The 13,276-nt window shown below is 46.0% G+C and overlaps 1 protein-coding gene across 1 annotated transcript; it reads left to right on the forward strand.

Annotated features, from left to right (window-relative positions):
- The first annotated feature begins 472 nt into the window (after positions 1-472).
- IL19 (interleukin 19) lies at positions 473-6,991 on the forward strand. Its single transcript, XM_029231166.1, has 5 exons — positions 473-616; positions 769-834; positions 3,429-3,581; positions 4,485-4,559; positions 6,896-6,991. The coding sequence occupies exons 1-5, from the start codon at positions 473-475 to the stop codon at positions 6,989-6,991; spliced, it is 534 nt and encodes a 177-aa protein (XP_029086999.1).
- The last annotated feature ends 6,285 nt before the right edge of the window (positions 6,992-13,276 follow it).

Genomic DNA, 13,276 nt, shown 5'->3' on the forward strand with positions numbered 1-13,276 from the left:
TTATACCCCAATAAAGTTGTTAAAAAAAAAAAAAAGAAAGAAAGAAACAAAATGTGCTTTTATAATTTTTCAGATCTGTTGCCTAACTCCTAGGGCATATTACCAACACTGTTTTTCCTATTTAATTTATTAGAAACAATGCTTCTTACCCCTGTTGAAAAGTGAGCCATGTTGAGTCATGAGAGTGATTTACACACGAATTTACTCCCTGGGAGTTGGGAGAGCACTGGATCAGCCTCTCTAGGGGTGGAGCGGGGGCAGGGGGGACAGGAAAGGGCTCATTCAATTGATTAAAAAAAAAATCCAGAGAAGGAGACACATGCCCCAAGGTCCACAGGCTGAGGTACTGAGTCCTGTTTTCTCGGCTGCCGTCTGGCCTGCCCCGCGAGGTCCACAGGGGAACTCAGTTGGGGCCTCTTTCCTTGCTTTTCACTCTTGGCTGGGAAGCTGACTTTATCCCTTCCTGTAGGACATGAAGGCACAGGGTGTTTCTCTCTGCCTCCTGGGTGTGATGCTCTTTCTGTGCTCAGCGCATGCCCGAGGTCTCAGGAGATGTCTGATTTCCATGGACATGCGCCGTATGGAGGAGAGTTTCCGAGGGATCAAAAACGCCATTGTGAGTACGGGTTTGGGGTGAAGGTGTGGGCAGGGGGGCGTGCCTCACTTTACATCTTAACATGGAGAGCCAGTTCTTTCTCATTACCTTTGTGCCTCTGGAGAATGTGGAGTACTCACTGCTTGTGTCTGTTCTTATATTTTCCTCCACAGCAAGCTAAGGACACCTTCCAAAATGTCACCATCCTGTCCACATCGGAGACCCTGCACAGCATTAAGGTATTGGTCTGTGTCTGCTCGTTCCTCTATTGTCATTTTTACGGTGAAGTGGCGCAGGGCTGAGGGAGAAATCCTCACCCTGTGCTCTTCTCTTTCCTAACCTCCAGTGAACTCTGATGCGCCGGCTTCTCACATGTGAACTGATGCGTGAGGGCGCACTCGCGTCTCAGCGACCTTGAACCCCATGGGAGGGTGTTCACTCAGGGAGTGATTGGGGTGCCACACGCTCAAATGGGACAGGATGTCTAGGGCTTAGGGTGACTCTGGAAGGTTTCATGGGGAAGTTGAGAAAATGAGCAGTGACTTAAAAGCTGAGTAGGCTTGGGGTTAGTGGCTAAAAGAGATGGAAGGGTTTTGGGGAGAATGGGTATGCAAAATCAATGGATACATGTCAGGGGACATAGAGGCAACCAGGGGGAATTCCCTGGCATTCCAGTGGTTAGGACTCTGTGCTTTCACTGTTGAGCACGCAGGCTCAATCCCTGGTCAGGGAACTAAGATACTGCAAGCCACGCGGCACGGCCGAAAAAAATGAGACAACCAGGCTCGTGGTGTGAGGGACATGAAGGCAAGTGGAAGAGAATGAAGTGCACAAATACATTGGAGTCATTTTACCAAGAACCTTAAGCCAGGCCAAAATGGAAACTGACTAGCTGAGCCTCGGCCTTCTTTTTTTTTTTCTTTTTTGGCTGTGCCGTACGGCCATAGGCAGTCCCTGCAGGTTTTTGAGCCAAAGACTGTATGGCCACAAAGTCTTTTAGACAGTCTGGTGATGTTCTTTACAACCGCCAGCTTGAGGCACGAAAGCAGGGAGGGGATCAGTCTACTTGTCCAGAGAGAGGTGGTGAGAGTGTGTTACAAAACTGTTGGCTTACGAGGTGATAATTCACTTTACAGAAGGGGCCACTGAGAAGTGCCTTTAAAAGTGAGCTCCTCCAGACCTTGTAAGCATTCTAGAAAGATCCAGTTCTTTCAGGCATTTATGTGACAGAGTGTAAGGTACATCCACAAAGAGTTACTTTTTCCTTGGGCTTCTCTGCACGAGATAATTCTTCTAGGCAGTATTAGGCCTGATTTATTTATGGTAAACACATGGGTCCACTTCCTAAATACTATTCCAGCCAATGGTATAAGAGACTCAGAGGATATGATAGCTGGAAGGGACCCAAAAGGTCATTTGTTCCCAAACCATCATTTTCAAGTGACCAAATTGACATCGTGGGAGAAAGAATGACTAGTTAGTGGTTGAGCCAGGAATAGACCCCCCAAGTCTCATGCCTCTGTCTCTAGATTCTTTGTCCTCTCAAGGTCTAGAAATAGCTGATGTGGCATAAGGAAAGGGGTCAATGAGGATGCAGGTCTTTGCCATATTTCTCCCCTCCCCACCCTCTCCCTCCTTGATAAAACAAAGGTTGCAACTTTTTGCCCGGTTGGTTAAGGGAATTAGCAGGAGCAGAGGAAAAGGAGGGTTTTTGTGTTGCAAGGTGAGTTTCCACGTCAGAAAATCTGCCTGTCGGGCCAAGGAGGCTTTGCTGCTTTAATGCTAATGAAGATAAATGCACCAACTGCCTGTAGCCACTTCCCTTCTCAGACTGAGCCATAAATCTCCTGCTCTGGCTCTCAGGGCTGAGTGCAAACTGCTAGAAGGAAACTCTGCCTGGCCAGCTGCTTTAAACTGTGCCTGGGGAAGTCAGGAGATTTCCGTTAGGGAGAGCTGCACTCTGCCCGAGGAGGATCTGCCCAGATGTGTGCATTTCGGCAGCTGTCAGTTTCCATTCTTGCACATCTCAGCTCCATCCAAGTGATCCCTGAAGTTTAAAAAGGACAGACTGGGGGCTTCCCTGGTGGCGCAGTGGTTGAGAGTCCGCCTGCCGATGCAGGGGACGCAGGTTCGGGCCCCTGTCTGGGAAGATCCCACATGCCACAGAGCGGCTGGGCCCATGAGCCATGGCCGCTGAGCCTGCGCATCCAGAGCCTGTGCTCCTCAATGGGAGAGGCCGCAACAGTGAGAGGCCCGCGTACCGCAAAAAAAAAAAAAAAAAAAAAAAAAAAAGGACAGACTGGAAGAGAGCTGAGCAGGGTGGCCAGGATAAACACAGTGTCATTACACAGGAAGGAATATGTGCCCAGCACAGGCCTGACATGCAATAGCCATCGAATAAACACATGTTGGTGGCTAGGAGATGTTCCAGAGAGGCAGACTTCAGCACAATGTAAGGAAGTACTTTTCAAGAAAGCTGCTCAGACATTGGTCCTTTCAAAAGGAAGGTGTCTGATGGAAGCGGTTAAGCCGAAGTTAGGGATGACTTGTTGGAGATGCTGTAGAGAGAATTCTAGTCTCTGACTGGGCTCCATCCCTTGTGAATATATCTCCTGGCCATGTAAAAAGAGGGTAAGAACGGCAATCTCTCCTTGGTGCCTTTGTCATAAGTAGCTTTGGTGTGGTTAAGAGGATCCTCTGAGAGCAATATGAATTTAAAAAAATGACTTCTAGTTATCTCACTCCTTCTTGCCCCTACCCAAGCAGGCTGCTTTGATCTCTAAGATAGTAAGAGAAGAGGGCCTCTGGGGCTTTCCCTAATTTGTGTCTGTAGCCCTTAGATGTGTGCTGCGTGACCAAGAACCTCCTGGCATTTTACGTGGACAGGGTGTTCAAGGACCATCAGGAGCTGAGCCCCCAGATCTTGAGAAAAATCAGCAGCATTGCCAACTCTTTCCTCCACATGCAGAAGAGTCTACAGCAATGTGTGAGTCCCCAGCTGCATCTGCTTTCCGTCTGCCCCAGGGCGAGCCCAGGGCATGCTGGCCCCAGTCAGTGTTCCGAAATGGATCCTGGACTCAATGGAAATTCCCGGTCCTGTCGCCCACGCGGAGAGCTGTTGGGAGCCTCTTCCAGTGGTGCCTCCTTGTCCAGGGCTTCCTCCTCACCAGACCCAGTTTCCTCATGGATAATCTTCCTGTGGTGACCGACTTATGTCAAAGCATCTCTTAAGTGATGCCGGGGCTGGCCTGTGAGAGAGGCATACTGAGGATTCCGGGCTTATCACAGGCATAACCCTAGTTTCTTTGTTTCTGGCCCTTTGGGGTTTCCATACCAATTAACCTCTGGGTGGTTCCCTGGTATAGCCTCTCCTAAGGATCACCTATTCATTCACTGTGATCTATTAAAGACAAACCTCAGAAATAAAACCAAACCAACAAAAACTTAGACCGGGAGAAAGCCTGGACTCTGGCCCCATCTCTGCTGAAGATTTCGTTTGTAACTTTGTGGCAAGTTACTTCACCTATCCGTGCCTTGGGTTCTAAAATTGTTAGAAGAGGTCATGACCCCTATCCCACTTACATTAAGATTCATTTAACCAATTATTTAATTAACTGGCCCAACATATTCATTGAGTGCCTACCTAACGCTGTACTGGGTGGTGACACACAGACTTGGAACCTACTCTCCAGGCCTTTCCAGCCCTGGGTAAGTGCAGGGTGACTCTACACGCAGACCTTACTGCCCCCTTCTGCCCCAACCTGGGTTTACTCACCTGACTCTCACCTTGGGAGGAAGGAGAACTATCACTCCTCATGAGGGAGGTGGCGGTGAGAGTGAGCTGGGGTGGAAAGGTCCTCTGATGGGTGCTGTCTCTGCTTGATCACAGCAGGAGCGGAGGTTGTGTCACTGCAGGCAGGAGGCCACCAATGCAACCAGAATCATCCATGACAACTACCATCAGGTAAGGGAAGGGAAGAGGATGGGGAAGATGGAAATGGGGTGTCAGAGCCTGATTGGGCAGCCTCCTCTCCATTCAAATTCATTCATTTACTCACCAGTATTTATTTATTTATTTATTTATCTTAACATCTTTATTGGACTATAATTGCTTTACAATGGTGTGGTAGCTTCTGCTTTATAACAAAGTGAATCAGCCATACATATACATATGTCCCCATATCTCTTCCCTCTTGCATCTCCCTCCCTCCACACCCTCCCTATCCCACCCCTCTAGGTGGTCACAAAGCACCGAGCTGATCTCCCTGTGCTATGCGGCTGCTTCCCACTAGCTATCTACCTTACGTTTGGTAGTGTATATATGTCCATGCCACTCTCTCACTTTGTCACAGCTTACCCTTCCCCCTCCCTGTATCCTCAAGTCCATTCTCTAGTAGGTCTGTGTCTTTATTCCCATCTTGCCCCTAGGTTCTTCATGACCATTTTTTTTCCCTTAGATTCCATATATATGTGTTAGCATACGGTATTGGTTTTTCTCTTTCTGACTTACTTCACTCTGTATGACAGACTCTAGGTCCATCCACCTCACTATAAATAACTCAATTTCAGTTCTTTCTATGGCTGAGTAATATTCCATTGTATATATGTACCACATCTTCTTTACCCATTCATCTGTTGATGGACACTTAGGTTGCTTCCATGTCCGGGCTATTGTAAATAGAGCTGCAATGAACATTGTGGTACATGACTCTTTTTGAATTATGGTTTTCTCAGGGTATATGCCCAGTAGTGGGATTGCTGGGTCGTATGGTAATTCTATTTTTAGTTTTTTAAGGAACCTCCATACTGTTCTACATAGTGACTGTATCAATTTACATTCCCACCAACAGTGCAAGAGGGTTCCCTTTTCTCCACACCCTCTCCAGCATTTATTGTTTGTAGATTTTTTGATGATGGCTATTCTGACCAGTGTGAGATGATACCTCATCGTAGTTTTGATTTACATTTCTCTAATGATTAATGATTACTCAGCAGTATTTATTGCGGGTCTGCCCAATTCTGTGTCTGCAAAGAGTGTGTTGGTCTTACCTCATCTGCTAGTTTCCTGGGCTCCCCTTCCCTATCACCCTTCCAGCATTTTCTTATGCCCTCACATATCAGACCTACGTTAAGTTTTGAGGGAAAGCACATACTGTTTAAGATGGGGGTGATATCAAAGGGAACAAAGATCTCCAGAGAACTGTAAGCTGTTATACATGAAACATGCTACCTTCTGGGTGTCACTGTGGCCAGTAACTGACACCAGCATCCTGTGTGGTGACGAAGCATAGTGCTTCTCGTGTAGGTGCAGGTGTTGAATGCACACCTCATGTAGAGGTGGAGTTAGAAGCAGTGTTTCTTATGTGCATCATTTCGAGATTCTGTTAAAATGCAGGTTCTGGCTGGTAGGTCTGTGTTTCAACCACACTCCCAAATTATGACAATGCTTTGAATAACAAAGAGCTGGGGAGTCCGTTCAGACCTCTGCTTCTTTGTGGAGAGGTTCCATAGGATAATATAACAATGGCTGAAACGCACATCGTTCTTCCTATGAGCCAGGTATTGTTCTAAGCACACTAAATGTATTAACACACTTATTCCTCACAACAGTGCTATGAGCCATTATCCGCATTTGATAACTTAGGAAAGCAAGGCACAAACAGGTTAAGTAACTTAACTAAGTTTATACTGCAGCTAAGTGATAGAGGTAGGGCTCGATCCCATGCCATCTGGCTCCACAGGACATACTTTTGGATCTTACCATCTCCTTCTATTCTGCTGAGGAAGAGCTGGAATAAGTCAGGAGAATTGGGTTCCAGTTCAGCTCTTCTACCGACCGGCTGTGTCACATTGGGTAGGACACATCCTTAGGGGTTTCAGTGCTTTAATTTGTGCAGTGGAGGCACCACCTTCTCCCTCCCCACTGTTGGGCACCTCTGCGATTGAGGCTTTCTGGGAGAACAGAAGCACTAAAGCAAACTGATGTGAACAGGAAAGTAAGCAGAACTGCCAGAAAAGCAAGTTGTTTTTTTCTGGGAAATATAGGAAAAAGAAAAACAGATGGCAAAGAATGAAGACCTTTTCATTTTGTTTATAAGTTGCTGACATGATTTAACTGCTCGTTTGTGGAAAGCAATTTAGGTCACCTATTAAGAAAATAATTTGAGGTCTGTATGCCCTGCAGATATAATGGTTGAATAAAAAGCAAACCTCATGGGGACCAGAACGTGGGGAAAGTGATTTGAAAACTATGACACGGTCTAGAAAGGCAGGTTCTTATGATGATTTCCATGGTTTCAGTTGGAGGTCCGGTCTGCTGCCATTAAGTCTCTGGGAGAGCTGGACGTCTTGCTAGCTTGGATTGACAAGAATCATCAAGGAACTTCTGCTGCCTAAAGACAAGAAATCTAAGTTTGGGGGATGAACAGCCCCTGGGAGGTTTCCAGTGGGAGACAGCCATCTTTGAAGGGGAGGGAGATAGGGAAGGCTCCATTTTTATGCAAATTGGGTCTTTTTGAGGAAACCTTCCTGCCCATTTGGAATTCTCTTCTTTGGGGCTGAGGTATTGTAGGGGAAAAATCTAGGTTTGAGCACATCTTTCGCTGTAGCTACAAGTCTCACTGGCTGGGCCCAAGCTGTCTGATTCCACCTGAAAGTATCCAAGCAGTCTACTGTCATATTTATATGAAATATGTCTGTCAGAAGGTCCTGTGGGCCATCCTGTGGGGAGAGGGTGAGTTTCCCCCTAATTTATTGTGAACTTGTCTATCCCGTGTCTGTGATGTGATCTAAGTGGTATTCTGTAGTGCATATTGTACTGATTGATTTTTTTTAATAAACTCTGTTCTTTACCAATTAGTGGAAGTGTCTTCTGATCCAGGGAGAAGGAACCATGAATGGTGACTATTAGAATTAAAAGGGCCTTAAAGAACAGAAACAGATGGGGAAACTGAGACCTAGAGAGGAATAAAAATTTACCCAGAGTCCCAAAGTGAGTTAGTGCCGAGGGTTTCAAACTGGACTCCATCCAGCACCCTGTCCTCCACATAATGATGAAGAGGATGAACATAGGGGTTTGATCATGACTCCTTCTTGCTACCACTCCATTTCTGATCTCTCTTTTTCTGTGTTTCTGTCTTTTCTCTCTGTCTCTCTGTTATTGAAATTGGGTCCCACTGCTCTACAAAATCAATACTCACAAATGTTGATAGAAAGGAAATGTGCCTTCAGTCAGAATGCTGGCAATCTGGGGAGATGGACTCAGCATTCCCCAGAAACCACCTCCAAAGATTCTGCTCGGACGTGAAAGCTTCTAAAGGGAAACAGGGAAGTAATCTCAGTTTATCACTGAGTTAGCGGGTCAGAGGGTGAGTTTCCCCCTAATTTATTGTGAACTTGTCTATCCCGTGTCTGTGATGTGATCTAAGTGTTATTCTGTAGTGCATATTGTACTGATTGATTTTTTTAATAAGCTCTGTTCTTTACCAATTAGTTACCAATTTACAAACTCATTCTCAGCCAAAAATAAATAAATAAAATAAATAAATTTGTATATAAAAAAAGATCCCCATTTCCACCTTCAGCCCATCTTATACCCCTTTCCCGCTTCCCCAGCATCCTATTTTATTATTATCTGTTTCTCCACTCAAATGTAAGCTCCATGAGGATAGTTCAGTTTCTTCACTGCCTGGCACTTAGTAAGTTGTTAAATTCACATTTCATGAATACGTGATCTGGATGCATTAAAACGATAATAACAGCAAACATTCATACAGTGCTTTCCACATGCCAGACAGTCGTCTAAGAAATATACATAACGTAATATATTATGAATATATATTTCATTTAATTTTCATGACAGTCCTATAAAAGTGAGAATGAAATAAAATGAAAAAGGCCCCCTGTTTGAATGTTAGCAATACAGATCATTAAACCTTAAGGAAGAACCTGGGCACAGAAGTTAACACCTGAAGTCACACAGCTCATAAGCAGCAGAGCCAGGCTTCCAACCCCGGCAACCCGATTCCAGGATGAACTTTAATGTCAACAACAGTGTACAGGTGTTGAGCACTTATTATGCGCCAGGCACCGAGGTGAAAGCTTCTTTCGTTTTCTCCTTTCCTCCTCACGATAATCCTCTACGGGAAAGGTTATTAACAACCCAGTTACACAGATGATGAGGTCGGAAGCTTAGCGAGGTTCAGCAGCACGCTGAGGGTCACGCAGTTAGTTGTGGAACTGGGATTTGTTTAATTAAACAAGGAGACCGTTACCCTTAGGTGGCTGTAATGCCCTGGTGGGTCTGTGTAAGCAAACCAAAATCTAAGCACGTAAACGCTTCAAGGTTATGAAATCAAAATGCTAAGGACCAATCACAAACACCAAACTAGGCTTTAAGCTGTAGCCAATCGAATAGCTTCCTTTCTTTGCTTCCTCACCTTCTCTATCTATGTCCTTCCAGGCTTCTGATCGCAGAGAGCTCCTAACCACTTCCGGTTTGGTGCTGCAGATTCCAATAGATTTTGGCTCAAATAAAATGGTAAAAAATTTTTAATATGCATCCGTTTATCTTTTAACAATACCCAACGCAGGTGTTCTACCCCACCTTGAATGCATGGTGGACAAGAGAAGAGGAGCTTTACTGGCATAAGGAGCTGTACCTGCAGGAAATAAATGTGTTGTATCAATGGTTGTAAAGTAGAGGAGGAGGATATAGGGCAGGAGAGGGAGGGGGAAGAAGCACTATTGACGGGGAAGAAGCCCCACCCCCATTTCTCCTGCCTGCTCACTTCACTTTCACCACTTCGCTCGTCTACCTGTCCTTGCTCTCCTTCTGGACTTGAAGAATGTGTCCTGGCTCTTGTGTAGAGTCCACAGAGGGCCTGGTACAGAGTTGTGTTTTTTGTTCTTGGTGTTGTTATTTTTTGTTCTTGTTTTCACAGAGCTGGTGCTTCATAAATACCTGCTAAGGAACCAAGTATAAGATTCACTCCCAAACCATACCTTCTGAGTCCTTGATTAGCCCCTAGGAGGAGCCCTTGAGAAATCTAGGGCTCATCTTCCACCGCTCAGGTGCAAGGGGAGGGAATCCATAGCTTGTGGCAGGACCATGCGTGTACTTTATGTATATGACCTCACTTAAGTCTCAGAGGAGCTGAGGAGGTCGTAGGTCTCATCCCCATGGGACCAGCAGAGGCATCTGAGGCTCGGGGAAGTGGGAGGACTTGCCTGAGGTCACATAGCTGAGGGACAGCAGGTCCAGAAAGTGAACCCTGGTCTGATCTTCCTGGCTCCAGTGCTCCCTCCTTGCTTTGTTTGGGCCAAGCTCTCTAACCCAGAGCCCAAGTTGCTACACTGCATGCCAGCAACACAGATCTTTAAACCCAGGTGCATAAAAAGGGGCCTGGACTTGCCAGCAACAAGTCTGTGAAGTTACACACAAATTTATGGACCAACACAGAGCAAAGAAGCAGAGGCTGACTTCTGAATGTGTCACAGGATATTCCGGGCCCAGACGAGCCTGGGCTCCTCCTGGAGGACATTCTATCCCCCTTCCATCTTCCAGAGCATATCACTGACAGCCACACAGGCTCAGGGCAGCCTGTCTTTTAGAAACACTTTTAGAAACACGGACTTGCCCAGAAGTTTGGCCAAATGGATAAGAGGATAGGTTGGTGTGAAATCCTGGTCCTGCCACTTATTGTGTGATCTTGGGCAATATACTGAACCTGAGCCTCCCTTTCCACATGGGCACAAATTAAGGAGATAGCTGCCTCATGGATTGTTATAAGGATTCAAGGTACCATTTATAGTAGCTGTGTAGTAGGTGTAGAGTAGGTGCTCATTAAAATGATGGTTGTTACTATTTAGTGATTTTCAACTTTTCTAATCTTATTTCCCATAAAACACTGTTGTTTTGGGAAAGCCTTCCTCTTACATGTTTTTTTAAACTAGCAAGTGAGACAAGGCAAACTGTGCTGCTTTCCGGGTCTGCACCTCCAGGAAGCTCTCAGCTGAGTCCCCTCACAGGGGTGCTTGCAGTTTCTGTGCGGCCAGGCTCCAGGCAGCCTTCCTGATTCTCCTGCTACTCAGCCCACCCCCTGAAGGCTCTTCTGCCCGCGCCCTCCCTCTGTCACAGACTCAGGCCAGTGTGAAACTCTTCCCTTGACTCTATCTGAACCTTGCTTTGTTCACGCCTAGCACAATCCCTGTTGCATCCAAATCACTTGATGTCCCCTGCAGCTGTGAACAAATGCCTCTGCTCAGCGGCGGAAGCCAACTGATCATTCCTGGAGATAGACTCAGGGGTCAGCAAATCATGTTTGCTCAAGGAGTTTCGGGGAGGATATATTCTTAAAAAGTCATTATGAGTTCTAGAGATAGTGTATACTTGCAGTTCTGTTACGGAAAGATATTCAGTTAGCCCAGTCTCAGGCCTCTACCATGGAACCACCGTCAGTGGAGACTGAATGTTGTGAAAGAGACATTTTCTGTGCAGGCACAGGCTTGATCCAGGCACCAGGACCGGGCGAGGGTTCAAAATCCAGCTTTCATACCAGGAGATAAGTTTGACTTAGCACGCCTTTGGTCTGGATGTCTCTCTCTGGTCACTTTCTAGACGCTCTAAGAAGACTCTATGCCTCAGTTTCCTTATTTTGGAAAATGAAGGGAAAAATCATCCCTACCTTAAGGGTTGCCTGAAGATCAAGTGAGTTAATATTTCACGAAGTACTTAGTGCCTGGCATGTAGTAAGTGCTATAAGCGAACAACAGAAGAGCCTGTGGCCACATTCTGCTGCTCTCCTAGCTCTACCCCAGCCTAGACTTAACTTCCCGAGAACCATAGTCCCACCGCCAGGGCAGAAACAGTCTTCCTCCTGCTTCTTCCTATTCACCTCCACCCCCATCCTCATTTGTGTTCCTGGGACCCAGAGTGATTTTCCAGTTTTTGACAAGTCAGAGACATCTTGCTTCCATCTCCTCTCTCCAGACTGAGCTCCTCAGGACAGCTACTTTGTGAATGGCTGCACTCAGTAAATAACTATTCTTTGAATGAATGAATGCATGCATGCCACAAAGGCAACCCCAGCTGTCCTCTAGGCAGCTCATTCTTGGCCTCTTGGAGTAAGCCTACGGCTTTGCCGTTTGGCTTTAGGAATCTCTCTGGCTTCCTCTTATCCTCCAGGACATTCCTTGCTAATGTCCCCGTCTCTAGCCCATAGCAAAGATTCAGTTTTCCCCTCTGTCTGGCCTCCCTGGCTTGGGTTTCGATTTTGCCCAATTGTTGTTTTACGGTCCTTAACTCTATGTCCTGAAGCCTGAAGCATTAGTGCCTCCCATTCCACTCCTGGGCTACCAGCCCTTTGGCTATCGCGCTAACCTGGACCCCCGCTCTCTTGGGAGCCATGTGGTCCTGCGGCCCTGTGGGTGGGGAGAAAGAACTCAAGAAGTACCAACTTTTCCTCCTCTTCCTCACCTACTCGACACCTCTAAAACATCCCTCACACCTAGCCCAAGGAGAGCAGGTGTACTCTACATGAGGCACCCCTGAGGCAGGGTGCAGACGACATCCCTCTGTGGTCACACCTGGGGTGGTGGGATTATGCCTGGGTGGCTAGAAGTGGTGTCTTGTATGAGAGTTGTTGGCAGTCAGAGAGCTCAGTCTCTCTTCAGGGAACCAGCACATGAAAAAGTGCCTTGAATTTAGTTAGGAAAACACATCAGTAAGCAATTCTGTTGAGTTCCTGGGATGCATGTGATGGTATCTAGATCCTGAGCAGCTTACCAAAGGAAAACACTCACTGATTCTTCAGAAATGAAAGGTTTCAGAGTGGAACATCCTCAGATTGATGCTCACAGTTCATTGCATTTTGACTCTTTTCAACCTTTTTTTAAATTACCTACCTCCCTTCCCTACCCAACACCCACAGGAGCACCATCCTCCAGGTACCAACTGGCTCTCTGGTCTCAGGAATTTTGTTGCAGCTTTTCTTACTTTAAGGAGCAAGGGTCCTTCTGCTCCTGACACAGTCTCTCCATCCCCAAAGCTCATAAATTATTAGTTCTTCAAAGTGTTGCTCAAACTGAACTTTCTCCAAGAAACCTTCCCAGAGATACTCCTTATCCCTCAGAAGTCATCTCAGCACTCCCTTCCCCCAATGCCTATGATGAACACAGACCCAGAATTGTTCCAGGGAAGTCCTGGTAACAAACACTCCCATCATCCCTATAAACAGCCTCATTCTTCTCAGACTGCATGTCACAATTGGGAAGATATGGTTGCAATACCCCTGGGCCTTTGCGTCTGCCATTAGAGCAAGGGCTATTAACCTTTCATGTGCCATGGCACACCAGCAAAGCCTATGGACCCTCCTCAGAATAATGTTTCTAAATGCATAAAATAAAATATATAGGATTGCAAAAGAAACCAATTTTATTAAAATACAGCTATCAAAATATGGAAATGACCATGGGTATTATATAATAAATGTGCTTCTTTATTAATGCACTAATTAAGATCTAGCAGTGGGCCTGCAAATTACTGACATTTCTAAGTCGTGAAGATTGTAAATATGTTGAGATATCTGAAACGACCATAATGGGATACAAAATATCTGTGATTTGTATCAGTGTCAAAGTCACAGGCACCATTAATACTATTGTGGTCTGTATTTGTTTCCT

This window comes from Monodon monoceros, unplaced genomic scaffold (assembly GCF_005190385.1).
Source record: "Monodon monoceros isolate NGI ecotype Baffin Bay Population unplaced genomic scaffold, NGI_Narwhal_1 Super_Scaffold_18, whole genome shotgun sequence".
Classification (NCBI taxonomy): Eukaryota; Metazoa; Chordata; class Mammalia; order Artiodactyla; family Monodontidae; genus Monodon; species Monodon monoceros.

What these genes read in the sequence shown, in the direction of transcription:
- IL19 (XM_029231166.1), top strand. Translation starts at nt 473, where the DNA reads ATGAAGGCACAGGGTGTTTCTCTCTGCCTCCTGGGTGTGATGCTCTTT. An exon ending in GAGGGATCAAAAACGCCATT is followed by an intron (nt 617 to 768) that starts GTGAGTACGGGT and finishes TTTCCTCCACAG; the next exon opens with CAAGCTAAGGACACCTTCCA. An exon ending in AGAAGAGTCTACAGCAATGT is followed by an intron (nt 3,582 to 4,484) that starts GTGAGTCCCCAG and finishes GCTTGATCACAG; the next exon opens with CAGGAGCGGAGGTTGTGTCA.